This window comes from Mastigoproctus giganteus, chromosome 2 (genome assembly GCF_048544385.1).
Source record: "Mastigoproctus giganteus isolate SK-2022 chromosome 2, ASM4854438v1, whole genome shotgun sequence".
In the NCBI taxonomy this organism is placed as follows: domain Eukaryota; kingdom Metazoa; phylum Arthropoda; class Arachnida; order Uropygi; family Thelyphonidae; genus Mastigoproctus; species Mastigoproctus giganteus.
The window spans coordinates 6,120,245-6,141,886 of NC_143576.1; the positions used below are offsets into that span (position 1 = coordinate 6,120,245).

Consider the following 21,642-nt stretch of genomic DNA (forward strand, 5'->3'; position numbering starts at 1 on the left):
TCTTATTCTTATTTATATATATATATATATATATATATATATATATATATATATATATATATATATATATATTTATTTTTTTCCCTCAATGTGTATTTGCATCTACTAACTAAATTTCAAGGAATTTATCTATTGGAAAATGGAAAAGCTGGTGTCAAATTGATAACACCTCATTGCTCGATGGATTAAAAACAGAAGTTTGTGTTATTGTAATTGTTTTCAGGAACAGTATCAGTACAGCACCTTTTCTGGATGCGTATGGTGATTTTCTAACGAAATTTCATTAAAATATCTCTATTTTCATAAACTTTTGTAAAGGGGTGTCAAAACAAGCCTCAGATCAATCTTTCTCTGCAAAAGAGAGAGAAAAAAAAAAAAGGTGGTCATACATACTGCTTATCAGCTTTTTTAGTGTCTCTTCTAAGCTGCACTGGCTTCAGATAATCCACTGAGAATATTGGCTACTACTTAACATCTACAGAAACAGAAAACATTCTCTATCCCCACACCATCATAATGATTTACTTCAGGGTTAACCAGTCAGCATCATGAAAAGGATTGTTTTTTCCTCTCTGCATATAAAATTTATATTTCATAAATCAACTTTGCTTATTTGAGGCTTGAAGTGGTGGAACCCATGTTTAGTCTCCAGACCTAAGTTCCAATCAACCCTTCCCCATCTCTTCCATCATGCAGTATGACTGATGACTTTTGAGGTTATGATGGACATCTTGGCGTGATCCAATCTTCCTTACATTTCAAGGGTACAGCTCTAAAACAGTGTTTGCAGGCTGACTGCTAGTTATTCCACTGGACCGAACCTTCTTTTTAACTTTTAAGGAGGCTTCTGGATCAGCTAGTGTATAATCTTGCTACCTCTACTCTGCCAGATAAAGACTGGAGGGAGTCCGAGTAGTGTGTATGCGGAGGGCATTGTCAGAGGCCAGGTTATGTCAAGGATCTGGGTATATTCTTACCATGTGTACGCCCTATCCAAAAATTTCATTACTTCCTACATCATGTCCCACAACCAGTTTTTCTTACTATTGAATTCACCATGAATTGTCAAACTAATAGAGTAAGCTTATCTGTGAAAAGATCTAAACTTCCCAAACACTTCCTAGTTCATTTCACAAATATACATGGTCTCAATTCTAATCACAACAATGTCCATTTCCACTTGCAGTCTGCCAAACCCCATGTACTTTTTCTGATAGAATCTCAGTTTTCAGTTGATTCAACTACTGCTCATCTCAGTTGCCCAAATTATTCGCTGTATGATTCCTTTTGCCTCAAAGGTGGTACTTGTGCATATGTCCGTTCTGATATCCCTGTCAGAGACTTGGTAATTTGGAATCTTCTCTGGCTTAAAATCTCTCTACCTCATTCTGTCAAATTCGTCTGTTGTCTCTACTGTTCTCCCAACTCCACTAATCACTTGGAGCTCTTTGATTTCCTCTCTTTGCAACTTGACTATAATTTTCTTTGGTGATTTTAATGTTCACAACTCCAGCTGACTTCCGTTTTTGTCACACCGACATAGCTGGTCGAGATGTTGAGGCTTTTGCAATTACTAATGACCTTAATTCTAGATAACATTTACCTACAAGAATACCAGACAATCCTAACAGTACAGCCAACAATCTTGATCTTTTTCTCACCAACAATCCTTCTAAGTAGGCTGTCGAAGTGAGTAGTGGTCCTTTAGGCACCTCAGATCACAACTTGGTGATTGTCTCTTCTCCAATGGAGCCTTTATCTCATGGCTGTTCCCAATCTCGTGTTCTTTGGCATTACAAGAATGCAAAAATGGAATGACCTGCAAAATTTCTTTTCCTTGGTCAGATTACTGTTTCAAAACTTCTGATGTCAACGTTTGCTCAGATCGTGTCCGTGAAATTATTCTTGTAGTAATGGACTCCTTTATCCCACAATCCACTTTAAAATCTCGTCCTTTTATCTAAACCTTTGTTTTCCAATAAATGTGCTAAGGCTGTTCAAGAGAAGAATGTTGCATATCATAATTGGCTTGTTTCCAATTCTTCAGTTTCGTTTTCTGCATGCACACCAAAGCTCGCAACAATTGTAAAGCAGTTATTAATTACTCCAAACCAGATTTTGAACAGGCTAAGAGTAGAAAAGTTGCTTCTTTGCTCTATTGGTAGTTCAGCATTCTGGTCTCTTGCTGAAGCTATTGGCCGCAACTTTTGCCCACCTCTCAAAACCAGATGGTTCTATTGTCACTTCAGCCAAGGATAAAGCTGACCTGCTACCATCCCATTTTTATTCCAACTCTTGTATTAATGATCTTGGTAAAACACCTCCCACCATTCCCAACATACTCCATTCAATGCCTCCTGTAATCTTCCATCAAAAGGATGTCAGAAGGATTTTGATGAATCTTGATGCTAAGAAAGCTCCAGGTCCTGATGGTATTTCTCCACTTGTTCTCAAAACCTCTGTTCCTGAAATTACTCCTGTTCTTTGCCTCTTTTTTTTTTTCAATTTCTTATTCCAAAGGTGTTTTTCCTTCTGCTTGGAAATTTGCTCATATCCAGCCAGTTCCTAAAAAGGGTGACAAATCCCTCCCATCCAATTATCATCCGATTGCAATTACCTGTACTCTTTCTAACGTAATGGTGAAATCAATTAACCACCAACTCTTAAACTATCTAGATACCTTCTGTCTGATCAACGATTGGCAGTATGGATTCCATCAGTGTCGATCCACTGGTGATATTCTTGCTTATGTATCCCATTTATGGACAAATTCAATGGAAAAGTTAAGTGAAACACTAGCAGTCGCTCTTGACATCTCAAAGGCTTTCGATTGTGTTTGGCATAAAGGTGTTCTAAACACGCTTCCATCTTATGGTTTGCCTACAATTTTTGTAATTGGTTATCCAGTTTTCTCTCTGATCTCTTACTGAGGGTGATGGTAGATGGCTCTGTCTTCTAACTTCTGCGGGTGCCTCCGTAGCCAGGTGGGAAGGAGCAGCAGTGCGTAGCACACACTTCTTGATTAGACCGGGGTTCGAGCCCGTCACCACCAAATACGGAGGATGCAGAAAGGTCAGCGAATGACCACCCCATATCCCGGAGCAATATGGCCTTAGTTGCTAATGCTCCTAAAAACCAAATAACAAACATCTAACTTCTGCACTAATACTGGTATTCCCCAAGTTTTAGTTCTTTCCTCCCACCTTTTCCTCTTGTATATTAATGATCTTCTTCCATTGACTGGAAATCCTATCCATAGTTTGTTGATGATAGCACATTGCATTCCACTTTCCATTTTGAGAAATCGTGCCCTGCTCAATCAGCTTCAATTCCTTGAATATACGTTTTCAATTCCTTAAATGCCGATCTCCAGGTAATTCTCCAGTGTGGAAAAGACAACTTAGTTGATTTCAATCCTTCTAAAACTGTGTTGTCTTATATCTCGCAAAAAGGATTCTTCTGCTCCTATGCTTGTCTTTGATAACACTCCGATTTCTTGGCCAAATGATACATCTCTTTTGGGGATTACCCTGACTTCTAATCTCCCTTGGCACAAGCACATTACAAATATTGCTTCCTCTGCATCTAAAAAACTTGGTTTTCTCTTTCGCACTCGGTGTTACTTTTCTTCCAAACAGCTGTTCACTCTGTACAAATTGCAAATCTGCACTATCATGGAATATTGTTCCCACATCTGGGGCAGTGCCCCCAAAACATCTCTCAGTCTTCTAGATTCCATTCAGAAGAGGGCAGTTAGGTTAATTAATGACTCATCTCTAACAGAGTCTCTCTCCCCCCTGTCTCATAGACGTACTGTTTCTGCTGCATGCCTTTTCTACAGATACTTCCATTGGCACTGTTCTTCTGAATTGGCTTCTATAATTCCCACTCTCTCTTTCAAAACAGTCCACACACTTGCTGCCACTAGCCAACATCCATTTACTGTCCAACTTCAAACTCACAGAACCAACTTTTCATCTTCCTCATTTATTCATTCAACTGCCGTTTTCTCGAACAACCTTCCTTGTACATATTTCCTGAAAATTACATTCTATAGAAGTTCAAGTCTAATGTCAACAAATATCTTCTTTCGTCTTCTTCCCCTCCAACCCAAGCATGGTACTAAATACTATTGGTTCTAATACCTCTCGTGAGAAAAAAAAAAGACCTATAAACTGTTACTACAAACTAAAGATCTACATCTACACATAAAATATAAAAAGCTTAGAGCAGAAGTCAGAAAACTAACCAGAAGAATCAGACGAGATGACTGGAATAAATTTGTTAAATCTTTAGAACGTGATATCACAGGCTCACAGAGAAGAGGTTTTAAAATTTTTAAGAAATTACAACTAGACACAAATGATCAAATAAAAACCAACTCCATCTCCCAAGCAGAATGGAAGCAACACTATTCCAAACTATGGTATAACCCAGGCACTAGAGAAGTGGAAGATGAATCCGTGATAACCAAAGATGAAGAAAATATAACAATGGAAGAACTAGAGTTAATATTACAAAAATCAAAAAACCAAAAAAGCCCAGGCATAGGCAATTTGAATGTAGAACTATTTAAATATGGAGGCACCTTACTAAAAAACGCACTATTAAAATTATTTAACATCATATGGCATAAGCAACAGATACCCAAAAATTGGGAAACAGGAATAGTAATCAATTTACACAAAAAAGGCTCCAGAAATAACCCTAACAACTACAGAGGGATAACACTGCTGCAAAGCTATACTCTACTATACTAAATAATAAACTTAATAAACACAGTGAACAATTCTTAGAAGAAGAACAATATGGGTTCAGAAAAGGGAGAAGCACAATAGATGCCATTTTCTCACTACAACAAATTTTGGAGAAAAGAAGAGAATTCAATCTACCAACATTTCTGCTCTTTATTGATTATGAAAAAGCATATGACAATGTAAACCGGGAAAAACTTTGGCAGATTCTACGTGAAGAAAATATCCCAACCCAACTCCGGAAAGCGATCCAAAGCCTGTATAAAAAATTCAAAAAGTCTGTATAAAATATTCTAATGCCCAACTATCAGACCCAATTAACACCAATAAAGGAGTGAAACAAGGATGTGGACTATCACCAAATTTATTTAATATCTACATCAATAAAATTCTTAAAGAATGGAAACAAACAATTAACAACGGAATACAGTTGAACAACAGGAATAAAATCCAAAACTATATCATATGCTGATGATCAAGTTATAATCGCAAAATCCAAAGATGAACTACAGATAGCAGCAAATGAACTTAATAAAATAGGTAAAAAGTACGAGGTGAAAATCTCCACCTCAAAAACAAAATCAATGGGATTATGTGAAAAGAACATACAAAGAGTCAAAATTGTTATTGATGATAAAATAATAGAACAAATATCTGACTTCACCTATTTGGGAAATCTAATATCAAATGAAGGGAAAGACATCCACACTAAACTACAAAAATATAATAAAATGAACGGAATGATTAAATGCCACTTCGGAAAACAAATGACAACCGAAACAAAATTATGACTGCACAACATCACTTCAAAACCAGCCCTCTTCTACAGCTGTGAGACTTGGGTCATAAATAAGAAAGATGCACACAAACTAGAAGCAGCACAAATGAAATTTTTAAGACCATTATTAGGCTTTACAAGACTAGACCACCAAAGAAATATAGATATCCGCGAGAAATTAAAAGTAGATAACCTTGTAAATGACATAAAATGGTATCAGGAAAAATGGATCAGCCACATGGAAAGAATGAACCCGGATCCGAAAATTAGCCTTTAACTACAAACCTACAGGCAAGAGAGATGTGGGTCGACCAAGACAACGATGGCAAGATCAAAAACACCTCCAAGAGCTACAACGGAACAGGTCTTAAAAGACCTAAGCCAGACCAAGTTCATGATGATGATGACCTCTCGTGTTTTGGGTTTTCATAAAAAAAATAAATAAAAAAATAAAATAATTTGATTGTTCACTTTTCTGATATCACCTTTATTCAACACTCTGAAAGATCTGGTTTTTATATTAAAAACATTTTGAAATTAAAATTCCAATTAGACCTGTCAGTGAGCAAAATAAACAGGGATACCTGCTGTATGGAACATTAAGCATGGTGTGCATGTCAGCAGCTTGATTCTAGATAACATTCAAACATAACGAAGCCAGACAGCACGAATGATTGGAGGAAAGCATGTGTCAGAAGCTAGATCTGTATCAATGATTGTATGCTATTGATAAAATAATTCATCAGCCATTTTCAATCCACTGCAGGATGAAGGCCTCTCCAGCAACTTTCCAGTTCCTTCTGTTTTGAGCACTGGCCATCCATTTACTATCCACAAACTCAGGAATTTCATCTATCCATCTCCACCTTTGTCTGCCAGGTTTTCTCCTAGCTCCTCTTGGGTACCATTCTGTTATTTTCTTAGTCCATCTGTCATCATGTCTTCGAGCTATGTGTCCTGCCCAAGACCATTTTAGTTCTTTTGTTTTGATTAGAATGTCCTTTACTTGAGTTTTCTGCTTAATCCATGTGTTTCTCTTCTTATCTAACAGTCTGATTAACAATATAATTCGTTCTATTCTTCGCTGTTTAGTTCTCAGCTTCTCTCCCATTCTTTTGGTGAGTGCCCCCAAGTTTCACTTCCATAAGTCATGGTAGGGAGTTTACACTGGTTCATTATTTTACGTTTCAGACAAACTGGGATATTGCTCCTCAGTATCTGACTATATTTCCTGAATGCTATCCATCCAAAATTTATTCTTCTCTTGACTTCCAGCCATTTATCATTATTACAGCTAATGACTTGTCCCAGATAAGTATATGACTCCACCTTTTCAATTACTGCTCCTTCAATCATTATTTCCCTTTATGTGGCATACTTGTTTGTTCATCATTACTTTTGTTTTAGCCATATTCATCTTTAGTCCAAAATCGTTACTAACTGTGCATAACTGATTAAGATTTTCCTCTAATTCTTTGGTATCGTGGCTTATAACCACAATGTCATCTGCAAATCGTAAATGGTTTAGGTACTCTCCGTTCACATTGACTCCTTTCTGCGACCAGTCTAACCTTCTGAAAGCTTCCTCAAGGCCAGCAGTAAACAGCTTCGGAGATATTGTGTCTCCTTGTCAAACTCCTTTCTTGATTTTAAATTTCCTACTGTCTTTGTCTAGTCTAATAAAGGAGGTAGCACTCTCATATATTTTCTTCAAAATCATAATATATGGGGTATCTATGCCTTGTCTTTCCAGTGCCCGGAACATTGCCTTATGCTGTATGGAGTCAAATGCCTTTTCATAATCCACAAATGCCAGGCATAATGGTGTTTTATATTCATTTGCTTTCTCCATTAGCTGTGATATTATGTGAAGGTGATCCATAGTTGAGAATCCTGTCCTAAAGCCAGCTTGCTCTTTCGGTTGATTCTCATCAAGTATTCTTTCTAATCTGTTAGTAATGCCCCTTGTGAACAACTTGTAGATGTGGGATAACAAGCTAATTGGTCTATAATTTCCAATTTCTGATTTATCTCCTTTCTTATGCAGCAAAACTATGATTGCATTATTCCACTGTTTAGGTGTCACATCTTTTCTAATGCACTTTGTGAAGAGCCTTGCCAGTTTTTGTGTTATGTCTCTTCCTCCCAATTTTAACAACTCTATAGTAACTTCATCTTCCCCCGGGGCTTTCTGATTCTTCATTTTCTTCAATGCCTGTTCTACCTCATCAGGAAGAATATCGGGTATGTCGTATGTGTTGCCACTTTGCAATCCATCTTCCCCACTGCTGGCATCATTCCCTCGCTCCTTGTATAATTCTCTATAGTAGTCTTCTGCTATTTGAATTATGCCTTTTCTGCTGTTTATAAGTACACTATCGCTATTCTTCAGTTTCAGTATCATTTGTCTTTCTGTATTACTGCTCGTGGCTGCTAATTTAAATCCTTTGTTTTCCCTTAATGCTTGTTCTACTTTTCTTGTGTTAAATCTTCTTATGTCCTCTCTGAGTCTCTTTCTAATGGCTTTGCATAACTCAGTATACTCAATTTTCTCCCTGTCAATGTTTTTCTTGCTCTTCATTTTTCGTCTTCGGTTCATCTTGACAAGTGTTTCTTGACTAATTTTTTCTTCTTTGGATTTCTGTTTCCCTATAGGTCTCTTGGGCTTTATCACTTTCAGAAAGTTGTAATATTCTTCGTCGATATCTTGGTCTTGAGCAGTCTGCAGAAGCTCAAACTTGTTAAGTTCCAGTACATACTGCTTTTTCTCCTCATCTGTTATCTCAAAGACCTTTCTATTATTTACTCGAGTCAGTTTTTTCCTTTCATTTCCTACATCTATATCAAGTGTACATCTTGCCATTCTGTGATCACTTCCAACATTTACCTTATTCAGGATGGTAACATCATTCAAAGTATATCTTCTGTTAGTGAGGATGAAGTTGATTTCATTAGTTGTTAATCCATTTGGACTCTTCCATGTCCACTTTCTGTTCACCCTTTTCTTGAAAAAAGTGTTCATTACTGACAGTCCTTGAGATTCTGCAAATTCCACAATTCTTTCACCTCTTTTATTTCTTTCACCAATTCCAAAATTTCCTATAGTTCCTCTTTCTGTGCTGTTTTGCCTTTTTCCAACCTTGGCATTGAAGTCCCCCATAATAATAGTGTAGTGGGGTTTGTGCTCATCTAGAAGACTCAATTTTGGTGTACATTTCTTCAACCTCTTCATCATCATGGCTAGATGTTGGTGCAAAATCATTATAATCTTTAGCTTGTACCTCTTAGAAATCTTGAGTATTAGTCTTGACACCCTTGGTGTTGTACTTTTGAATTCCAAAATGTTGTTTTTAAAATCTTTATGGACCAGAAACTCAACTCCACCTTCACTCCTTTCATAATTTCCATTGGTGTACAGCAGATTTCCACTTGATAAACTTAAGTGATTCATTTCTTCTTCTTGTTTCAGCCAAACTGATGATATTCCAATTCACATTTTCTAATTCCTTTTCCAGCTCTAATATCCTGTCTTCACCAATGAGTGATCTTACGTTATAACAAGCCAAGTTCAGTTTCCGTGCATGGCAGCCTGGTCGTACCCAGAGATCCTTAGCACCCTCTGCTTCCACTCTGATCCTCTCGCTGCCATAAGAGGGAGAGTGAAAGCCGCTGGGGACCAAGGGCCATTTGTTTCGTTGTGCTGTTATGTTCTGGAGGGTTTGGTCTTTTCCTCTTCACGCTGACCAGGCGTCTTGAAGAGAACCACTCTACACGTTCGTTGCCACCTAAGTGACATAACAGGGCTTACCATCGAGAAGGTGTGCATGAGTGGATTTTAGGGAGGCAGGCCAACCGGACTTCTCCTAAATCTTCTGTAATAGAGAGATATTGGATCCATCAGTGTTTTAGGCTGAGTGTCTGATAACACACAGGATACCTGTTCCCCTTTAAGCCCCTATATAAAATAATTATATATTGATAAATAATTATATCAATAATCAGTAACTGTGATGCTACTCAACGCAGCATATAATTAGGGTTAACATTAATCAGTAACTGTGATGTTACTCAACACAGCATATAATTAGGGTTAACATAAATCAATAATCAGTAACTGTGATGTTACTCAACACAGCATATAATTAGGGTTAACATAAATCCTGAATGTTTTCTAATTGTGTGATAATTAACAGTGATTTCTGGAGTTTTTAGTGGAGAAATCAAAGTAAACATTTTCAAAAAAAGCTGTTAGGAGTTTCAGTTGTGTGAACGGAATAGATGGAGAGCAAGTCTCATCGACCCTGTGTAACAGGCTCAGGGTTAAATTCTAAAATGTCTTTAGGAATGTAATGTAATGTAGTTATATATTATATTTTTTTAAAAAATATAAAGCAGGTTTAGTAGTAGTAGTCATGCTGAGGCAATGAAAGAGAATATTCTGTAAACTGCATGTATTCTGTAGTTAAAATAAGCTTACACCACACACACACACACACACACACACACACACACACACACACACACACACAACTCATATGAGACTGACTAAATCAGCAAAAGTGTGAGAAAAGGAAGTTCATAAAAGATAATCTTAACCAGATTTAATTCAAGCATTTTCCTCATTGTATAAAAGAACAGCAATCATTACCACTGTGGGACTGTGTTGTGCAGCAGGAAAAATAAGTTCTAATGAGAACGAGTGAAGCTTAATTTCCTGTTCTTTCAACCTTTTGAGTAATGAGGCTGTTTCAGTCTTGTTTCAATATGATAGTTTAAAATAAAAACATCTCTATAAGAGATTATCCTGGGACCACACACACATACTTACTGTAAATTTTGTTTGGTTGAACTTAAGGGATGGGTGGTATTTGTACTCTGAGTGGTTGTCATTATCTTTCAAAATGACAGATTGAAATAAAAATACTCACATTGGGTTGCTTAACTTCTTTACAAGTACTATAAATGTAATTGTATAATTTAAGTTGGACTGTGAATACAAGACTCCTTAACTGGTGTTTTAGGGTAACAGATGTCTTGCCTGCTGTTTTCACCTGAGTCATGCAGTGCACAGTCCCTTCCACTTAGCTGTAAAATCTATGCCTTATAATTTGTGCACAGCACATTGATTTGTTTTTTTACTTACAGAAAGAAACCGTATATCCTCCTGTGCAAGTGAGAGATCCTAGGTCTCGTTTTGCAACCTTATGGACTAAAAGTGAAGTGGCAGATCTACCAGTCCCTAGGTTTAAGGTGAGTTTGAACCACTTAATACCTGTTTTAATCCTTAACTAGCACAGGATGCCTCGCAGATGGTATATTTAATTTCCTGCTTGTGCCAATTTTACATTACTTATGGTCATGCATATTTTCAATACCTTTCTACCATGTGTTCATTGGCATTCTTACAAATTTATAACTGGTTGGCACATTTTTGTTTTTGCATAATTAATTTTTAAATTCTGCTTGCTTGTTATCTGATAGACTGCATTATACTGTTTTACATAATAGTTATTAATCTGTAATTAATTTTTTGATATTGTTAATAGTTTTTTTCTTATTAAAGGCATTTTTTCTTTTATTTTTTACAAATTGATAAAAATTTTGAAATGTTTAATTTTTTTTTATGCTTTATGTAACGCTTTCCATGAAATGAAATAAAGAAAAATTAAATACACATTTTTCTGTTAGTTATTTTTTGCCATTTTGCATAATTAAAAATATATTACTGTATTACCAAAACCTGAAAATTGTAAAAAACAAAACCATAGTGGCCCTGTGAGACTGCACTGTATTGCCAACACTGCAAAAAGCAGCCCTGTACTACTAAAGCTTAAGTACTCAGTTTATATTTTTGTTATTATTAGTATTTATTACAGTATTATTAGAAGTTACTAAGGAGTATTACATTAGAAAGGTTAAATAATGTAATGAAGTGAGCTGCCTATGCTGTAGGGAGGGGGAGTAATATTTACTGATATTTTTCCTATTGTTACAAAGTGATTATCCAATTCCACTTTGAACTTTAACAGAATTTTAACATTGCCAGGTAATTTTTCTGGGCCACATTGCCAGATAATTTATTTCAGTGATCTGTAACATGCTGCCAGAAAGTAAATATCATGAGTTCCAGCCTTTTTTAACTCCCCTAGGATATTTTGTATTTGTTCTGCCCCTCCTCTCTTTCCTAGCAGCAAGAATGTATCTTCTTTATTCATGTTATTGCTCCCCTTTCATGGTCTTATACATCTTAATGAAGCCCCCCCTCCGAAAGATTGCACTTTGTTCCAAGCTGTAGTCTTAGGGATGATGATTGCTCCTCACCAGTTTGGTTCATGTCCTTTTAAATCTCAACTAAAAATTGTCTTTCTCTTACTTTTTGAAACTTTGTGATCACTTTACAACAGTTGTTTTTGACACATTCTAACAAATCTTATTCTGAACTTCTTGTAATTAATCTTCTGCAGTATAAAATTTGAATCATTGCACACTGATCCATTTTGGACATAGTCTGTATAACATTCCATTTAAAAAAAATTACAAGATGTAATAATGAGCGAACAAAACAGACCAGTTCTTGTTATAAACTGGACTATCAACATATTGTTTTAAACCATTAGCAGTCCAGAAAAGTATTATTCTTCCTTTAAGTGCATGGGGTCACACTGATCCTATGTGTAAACATCTTAAAAATGAGGAAAAAAATAATTTAATTTGTTCAATCTTTTCTGAACATAATTGTGACAAATCTATTTTTTATATTAAAAAAACATTTTAAATTAATTTTTGAAAGTGAGCAAAATGCAAATTGAAAAACCCATGTGCATTTGGAAACCAGCCTGTCAATAACAGAGCATCATTGCATGAAATGTTAAGCATGTGTTTCATCTGGTTGATTTCAGATAACACCTCAGTCATGAAGCAAGAAAGTGTTAATGACTGGAGGAAAGCATGCATTAGTAATGCCAGCCCACTATTGGGGGAGACAAGACTGCATCTCAAGGACTGGGGGAACATTTTAAGAGCGATACGGACCGCAGAGCTCAATAAATCCGCCATTGCCGAGCACTATTGGAAAAACAACACCAGATCTCCCCCGACAACGCTGTCATCCTTGATCAGGCGCATAGATTCTGGGACCGCAAGTGGCTGGATAGTCTGTGAATTGGATCCTCTGGCAACAATAGCATGAACAGAGACAGGGGAGTTAGGCTTCACCCCCTTTTTGAGGCGGTGGTTTTTTCCAGAGATAAACGTTTTAGTTTTCCACGCCCCCAGACCACTTCCAGTTCTGGTACACATGAAAGGAATACCGAGTATGCACCTGGTCATCCACATGTGCCTTGAACCTGGTATTTAAGGATGTGTCGCTTAAGTTTCATTATTGCTGAGGAAGGAGGCAGACACCTCCAAAAGCTTCGATAGTGTTTTTATTGCTTTTAAATTTATATTTTAATGCATTTTAACTTATTTTATTTTATTTTTGTTGTAAACTAGTTTCCTGTAAATAATCAAATTTTTGTAAATATTATTTTACAGTCTTTTGTATTATTTTATTTTATTATTAAATCAGTTTTAAACGGTTGGCATATCTGTTTAAATTTGTGGTATGAATAATCCCAACCTTAGAGGCCTTATTGCAGATAAACTCAAGCAGTTGTCCTTGACATTTCAAGGGCTTTTGATCATGTTTGGCATAAAGGTTTTCTGAATATTCTTCCAACTTATGGTTTGCCAATTGTTTTTTATAGTTGGGTATCCAGTTTTCTCTCTGAACACTCACTGCCGGTGATGGTAGATGTCTCCCTGTCTTCTAACATCTCCGCTAATGCTGGGGGTTCCCCAACTGGATACCCAAGGTTCATTTCTTTCTCCCACTCTTTTCCTCTTGTATATTAATGACCTTCCATTGACCAGAAATCCTATCCATAGTTTTGCTGATGATAGCACATGTCATTTCGCCTTCCAGTTTGAGAAATCTTGCACTGCTCAAACAGCTTCAGCTTCTCGAATATCCATTACCAGTACCTTAAATGCTGATCTCCAGGTAATTCGCCAATAGGGCAAAGATAACTTATTTGATTTCAATCCTTCTAAAACTCAGACCTGTCTTATCTCTCAAATAAGGATTCTTCTGCTGCTATGCTTATCTTTGATGACACTGATTTCTAGGCAAGATCATATATCCCTATTCTGCATTATCCTTACTTCTATCCCTCTTGGCATAAGCACATTACAAATTGCTTCCTCTGCATCTAAAAAACTGGGTTTTCTCTTTCATTCTCAGTGCTACTTTCCTTCCAAACAGCTCTTCATTCTGTACAAATTGCAAATTAGACTTGTCATGGAATATTGTTCCCACATCTGGAGGGGTGCCCCAAAACCCTGTCTCAGGCTTCTAGATTCCATTCAAAAGAAGGCAGGTTAATATAGTCTCTCCACTCCCTATTTCAGAGACTTTCTGTTTCTGCCCTATGCCTTTTCTATAGGTAATTCCATGGCCACCGTTCTTCTGAATTGGCTTCTATAATTCTTGCTCTCTCTTCCAAAGCAGTCTGAACTCATGCTGCAACCAGTCAACATCCTTTTACTGTCCAACTTCAAACCACAGAACTAACTTTTGTTCTTCCTCATTTATTCATTCAACTTCCGTTTTCTGGAACAAACTTCCTTTATATGTATTTCCTGAAATTGCAATCTACAGAAATTCAAGTCTAATCTCAACAAGTATCTTTTTTCATTTCTAAACCTTCAGCCCATGCACAGTACTAAGTACTATTAGAACTTATAGCATTTTAGGTTTTGGGTAAAAAAAAAAAAAAAAAAAAAAAGAAGTTACTTTTTTGGGTAGAGGAATGATTGAGTGGGAGAAGACAGAAAATGGACACTGCTTTTCTTTTATTAATGTCATCAACTGAATTTCCCAGGGGTTCAGTGGTGAGCCTGTTGTTTTTTTATTAATGACATTGATGAATGGCTATCAGGCTTAATGTGTAAGTTTGCATGGTAAATGTAAACTCCCTGTATTCATGGTAAATTTGGTTTCATTCATACTGATAGTTAACATGATTTATTTCTGTAGAAATGTTGCTGAATATTCAAACAACTGAAAAGTTTGACAACATGGCTGAATAAAAATGAATGATGAATAAAGATTCACGATGAGAAATTTGGTGACATTTAACTCTGTGGTAGCTTATGTTGACACAGATTTTCCTTAATTTGGTTACTGTGTTCACAACTTTTCTTCAAATTTTATATGAGAATTCAGAAATATTCCCCTCCATACTATTGGTATGAGTAGTGGAAAATGATGCAAGAAAGCAAGCTTATATAGTATCAACCAATAAAAAAACTTGTCTAGTTCCTCCTTAAATTTTTACAAACTACTCACTATGACATCAGACACAAGTTACAACAATCAGCTACCTGCTGGGTGAAAGCAAATTTTTGCATGCCTTTCCTACAACCATCCTCCCTCACTTTGGATTTGTCTCCTTGTGTGTTGTTTCAGCAAGAGGAAGGATGCCATCAGCATTTGGCTTACTCAATCCATTCAAAATTGACATTAGATAATTATAGAATGTCTTAAAGTACCGTGTGATTGGACTATATTTCAATAGCAAAGGCTTAATTTACAGTACTCACCTTGGACGATCTGCAGTTGTTATTTGGGTGAATGGATGACTAAATTTTTGGGTAATTTAAAAGTTAAGTAGATTAATTGGTAAGTTTACGGGATGGGAATAAATTGATTTAAAACAGAATTAAAATATACGCAAGGAAGCAGAAGTGCACAACTTCGTTCCTGGTTGTCATGGAGAATTAATTAAGAACTCTAAAATGTGAAACAGATGGGGCCGATAGTCATAACGGTAGACTTTTGTTTTGTTAAAAAACGTCTTCAGTTGGCAAAGTTTAGTGGAGAGAGGATGCATGCTGTATTTAAAAATAATTTTTATGTTCCCGTGATGCACTTTGCGACATGCGGAAATCTCAAGGAAATCTCTCATGTGTGAGATTCCAAACCGGGAAAAGGTTTTTTGTAATGTGAGCTCGTTACTGGATTGTCCTGTTCTGAAACTGTTATAGTGATAATATGCCTGTATATTAGAGATTTTAGTGGAACCGAATTTTGTTGTAGTACTTCCAATATAGCATGCATTGCAATTTTGTTGTCATTTAATCAGATATATAATGTTGTTCATGCCACCTGTGGAGTATTTATGTGTTTCTTTATATGTATTGAATAAAGATCCAAGTTTATTACATGCGGAAAATATAAGTGTAATGTCTGTGCCCACGAACACTGGCGGAATTGTCCTGCAAGACAATTCTGCCGAGTGTTCACAGAATTTTGTAAATGGTTTTAAGTTTTACTATGGTAATGGCTTAACTTAATCTACTTAACTTTAAATTACCCAAAAATTTAGTCATCCATTCACCCAAATAACTGCAGATCGTCCAAGGTGAGTACCATAAATTAAGCCTTTGCTATTGAAATATAGTCTAGTCCATTCAAAAATTTTAAATGCCTTTTTCAGATCTCCTTTATAGAGCTTAGTTTCCAGATGCTGCTATTTGCAGAGTTGAACCATTTCTTGTTAAGAGAACTTTTTTTTTTTTTTTTTTTTTTTACATTCATCAGTGTCATTGCTCTTCTCTGCACCCATTCCAACAGAAGTACATTCTTCCTAAAATAGAGGCTTCCAGACCTGTATGCAGTACACAAGGTGTGGCCTGATTATTGCTTTATACAATGGGATAATTACTTCCTTATTCCTGCTAGTAAAATTCTTGTATATCATTGACATAACCCCATGACCTGCCTGCACTGCTCAGAGAGTTTGGTATCTTATTACACAATAACCACCAGATCTTTTGTGTTTTACATTACCTTCTGTGTGATAACCACACAACTGGTATGTTATTCTGGGTTTCTGTTACTTGTATGCAGTATCTTGCATTTGTAAATGTTGATCTTCAATTGCCACTTCTCAGCCCATATTTTTAACTGTTTATGTAATACTTTGATTTAAACATATATTTGTTTCCAGTTAGGCATGTTGCTTTTTAATTACTAAACATACTGTAAAAGATATACTTTACAGTTTAATTTCTTATGTTTTAAATTTTTTGCAGATTGATGAACATTATGTAGGTAGTCCACCTCCAATTCAAGTAACCATTAATAATTTAAATGATAATATCAGCAAACAGTTTCTGGAAGATCTTTTAAAGAAATTTGGTATTCTTGAAGACTCGCGTGTTTTTTATCATCCAAAAACTAAAAAGCATTTGGGACTTGCTCATGTAACCTTCACTACAATCCAGGCCGCCAAATTTTGTGTGGAGAAATTAAACCAGACATCTGTAATGGGCAATATTTTGATGTATTTTTAGATCCCTTTGGTAAGCTTGTCTTGTTTTTCCTTTATTAATTAGCTAAATAGCATTTACTTGAAATCCACTTAGCATTTTTTTAAAAATTAATATTGTTTACATATAAATACCTTCCTTGCATTTCTGTGTAGGGCCAGAGCCATTCTAATTAACCATGAGAATGGCTGTTTATGCTGATAAGCAATGGACAATCATCCAACTGCCATATGTAGTCCATGATGTTGACAGGAACATAAGGCTGTGACTGATCATCTCTCTATTCTGACTACAAAGAGTAGCATTCTATGTACTTTTTAAGTGTATTCCTAACTTCTTTACAACATCAGTTGCAAATTAAAGAGTAAAACCTCTACCTTTGATGGCATGTGACCCATTCCTTTTTGTGTCATTTAGATGAAAACAGCTAACCAGCATTGGTTAAGTAATATGGACAGTTATGTTTAATGTTATCTAGAAGCTTTTGCTAATAATTTATCCATGTCTCTCTTCATGTAATGTTTTTGAAATCAAGTTGGTAATAAAATAATTCCAACTGAAATTTTTTCTTGAACCTGTCCTATTTTAAAGAATTTTAAATAATATTTGATATTTTTCTAACTCATATTAGTATGAGTTTTTCAACTCATAATGATAGATGGAAAAACAGTACCAGTTTCACTGGGATAATGCAATGATGAAAGATTACTGCTGGTTTCATAACAGCGAAAGCAAACTGGACTATTAAAAACTTCAAGTGGTAACATTTCTAAGGAAATTGAATGTGTATGTAGTATATGATATCTTTTATTAAAGTATTTTTAAATGTATAAGACTCATTTTTAAGATAACAACATATATATGATATTTGAAATTGGTTCACTCATTAAGTTAGTAAAATTTCAGTGGAGATGTAATATAGACATAATTTTGGTATTTTGGAATCAGCAGATCAATTTCGTTTAGAATCTTCAACTTTTTCTCCAGAGCTAAGGAAAAAATTTTGTTGGCAGTGATATTAAAGGGATGGGACAAATATTTTGTTGGTTTTCCTTGGTTGATGCTCTGTAACAGGGGTCGGCAGCATGAGGCTCTAACTTTTAGCCCACTTGCACGACAAGCGACGTACATGTGGGCAAATATTTTTGAACATGAACTATATTAAAAATAAATCAAGAAACCATCTGAACAATGCAAGTCTCTCAGCACGTTTAAAGATGAAAATTTACAGCATACTCACCTGAGAGACTCAAGAAGTTCCTTGAGAGACTCACTCAAGAAGTTTAGCAGCAAAAGTCACATTAATTCATACCTAATTGGATGTCTGTTATGTTTTTTTTCAGTATTAATAAATAATATTTAAAAATATATATATCTTTAATAAACACCTTCCCACTATTCCATTTCTTAAAAAACTCCCCCCCCCACCATCAGCTGAGGTGCAGCTCTTCGAATTCCTTCCCCCCCCCCCCCCTTTTAAATTAAATTAAAAATGGCTCTTCACTCAAAAGCTTTCTGACCCCTGCTCTATAAGCTTGCATCTGTACATTTACCATTACTAATACAAAAATTACCTTTCACAATACCTGATGCTATGGATGTGAATAATTTGAATAAATTAAGGATTATAAAACTGTTATGAAGGCACTGGCAAATTAAGAGTAAGAAAAAGGTTGGGGAGGGGGGCTGATGCTTTATAAGCTTGCTTCCTTTCATTATTTTTCCACTACTAGCACTAAATTAAATTTACTGCTTTATGGAGCCATACAAGATGCACTTACCCTGAGGAAGTAACTTTGCAAGAGATTTGTTTTGTGTGCTCTTCTACCTTATTTTCTATTCTAGGTGGTTAGTACATAACAATCCCTTGAATAGTGACCACTATCCAGTAATCATTAACATGATATAGATGACGTCAACCTTGTATAAATTCCAGTTGAAAAACTGACAAAAATAACTGTAACAGATGTAGAAGTTGTAGGCTCAACATGCTGATTATTCAGCTAGAAACATTAGACATGGCAAGCACAGATAAGATAATTTCTGCAGCAGAATAATTAAGACTGGTGACATCCATATATTTCTTCTCTGATCCCAAAATTGTAGTGGAAGGAGTGGCACTCATGAGCTAAACAACAAAGAAACAAAGCTTGGAACATTTCCTTAAGTATCCAACCACTGATGCTCTTTCACTTTCATAAAAGAACAAGAGCTGAAGCACAGTATATCAGAAGAACTACTCAGAGTATTCTGGATCAAATGTGCATCAACAGTAAACAGCAGTACCACAACATAAACTGGCTGGAACAAAATATAAAAGATGAACAGAAAATGTCAGAATCATACACTATCTTTTCCAGTTTTAAACTGGAAAGGACAAATTATAATAGGTACTACAGAAGTAGCAAATGTATTAGCTGAAACATTTGCTTAAGTTTCAGCAATTAGTTCCTATACACTTAATTGCCTTCCAAACACTTAAAGCAAATTGTGAGAAATCTTCCTTAAATTTACTATTAAAAATAGTGAAAAGTTGTAATCTATCATTTATGATGCTTGAATAAAAAGAGCCATTTCATAAATAAAAGTTTGCTATGTAATGAATTAGGTCTTTAGAGAATACATTGTTATGCTGAAACAGCTAGATGATAGTCTCAAATAGCCTTACATGATGCTTAATTTTTATAATAAAGTTTTATTAGACAATTGGTTCCCCAATAGTTGGCATCACACAACAGTCTTTGCTTTTCCAAAACAAACAAACAAAAAAAAAAAAAAAAAACCCCAACCCTCTCACAGACAAAAGCAATGACCATTCTGTTGCAGAAATCAGCCTTGGAAATGTTATGGAGAAAATGATAAACACAAGCCTTACATGATACATAGAGCAAAACAACATTCATTTTCCATCATGGTGTGGTTTTTGACATCTCTTCATGTAATTTTAAAAAAAAAATGTATGAAATGCATTCATTAGAAATGAACACTAAGCTGTTCCTTTCTGATGAACTTATATTGAAAAATCTTATGATATACTACATGGCAACATTGAATTCTCCAAGATATTACATAAATATGGGGGCATCTTCAGCCAGTAAATTTTGCATGGATTTCCAGAAATCATTGAATACTACTTTTTCCAAAGTTTTTCTTTAAGGTGGAGGCCCACATGGGTCAGTACTGAGTGCTAACCTGTTTGCCATTAAAAAAAAAAAAAAAAAACAGTATAACCCAGCACATAAATATAAACACAGCTCTGTATGTAGGTGATTTCAGTATTTCTTATTTACTTCAAAACATGATCACTATTGTATGCAAGCAGCAATAAACGAATAACCTAGCTGAGCATTCAGGAGTGAATGTACAGTAGCACACACTTGTTGAGTGGGCCGAGTGACTGCTGAATACAATTAACGATTGTGTTCACGGTTTATTGTGAACTCCTCTTGTTTATCTCCTCTAACTCCGGAGGATAAACAAGAACATTCAAAACAAACCAAAGCAATTAACCGTTTTTCAAACACATTAAGCATCTTTACGTTACATGCTTAAAGAAGTTAAGCATCCTGAAAGCCCTGTTGTCATCAAAGTGGAGTGAATAGATGTGTTCTTACTGCCACCAGTAAGATCTTGACTTGATTATGTTGCACAAATTTGTGATTAAATAAAGCCAAGTACTTTTAAATGGCTGAACCTCGCATACCACAGTGTACTCATTTGGCTTCAGGAGTCTTCTGCAATTATTTGTAGAAAGTCTCTCTGTTGAAACACAAGATATACCATTGCAGGTACAGACAAACAAATTTAATGTACTATGCTACCATAATAAAATATATTCCAGACCATTCAGCACTCGAGCCATTGTTTTCACTGGGTTATGAAAATATCTGTTGAGTACATATATAGATAATTTGGTCCTCGGGAATGTCTGAAAGAATTTCTGTTAAACACCTCAAGCTGGACAATATTGCACACTGCACCCTACAAGTGTATCTACCATTGGGGGAGTAATTTTACCAGTATGCAGTTTTTGTTTTGAACACCAGGGAAAAACATCTCTCTTCAATGTAAACTTCCAGCATATGAAGTTTAATATCCATTGTACCCAAATTTACACTAAATGCTGAAAAATTGAAGCCAAAGTTGGGATAGTAGTTTACTGCCCAAATATGATATTATCCCAACATATCTCTCAAATGAGTGCAGTATCCACTCCGGTGAATTGCATGCCATTTTACTAGCTTTAAACGAAATGTGGGAAAATTTAAGTTTTAAACAGTAATTTTCACCAACTCACTCTGTTCTCTTACAGCCATAAGAAATAAAAATCATCACTACACACCCATCTCTACATCAAATTCTAAACTAAATTTGATGTAGTGATAGGTGTGTAGTGGTGATTTGTATTTTTTGTGGCTTTGAGATAAATAAAACTGCATTTCAGTATCGGATTTTGTTGGATCCCAGGACATGTAGGAATAATGGATATGAGCAGGCAGATAAAGCATCGAAAGAAGTGACTATAACATCCTTTTAATACCTTACATTGACCATAAACCAATCATAAGTGGTATGAAACAGTGGCAAGAACAAGTCAACATTGCAAATAAACTGTCAATTCAAAAAAACAGTCCATTAGTGGACCTCTAACTTAAAATCAAACAAATAAGAAGTTCTTCCTAACTTTCAGATTGGCATTCTTTCATTACCTATTAGTACTTATTTGCGTTTGTC

The 21,642-nt window shown here is 35.6% G+C and overlaps 1 protein-coding gene across 1 annotated transcript in view; it reads left to right on the forward strand.

The window, feature by feature from the left end:
- Set1 (SET domain containing 1) overlaps positions 1–21,642 on the forward strand; it is a 334,241-nt gene that overhangs the window by 70,577 nt on the left and 242,022 nt on the right. Inside the window, 3 exon segments of the mRNA XM_090389307.1 lie at positions 10,678–10,782; positions 16,672–16,918; positions 16,921–16,941. Coding sequence (XP_090245433.1) covers positions 10,678–10,782; positions 16,672–16,918; positions 16,921–16,941 — 373 coding nt within the window.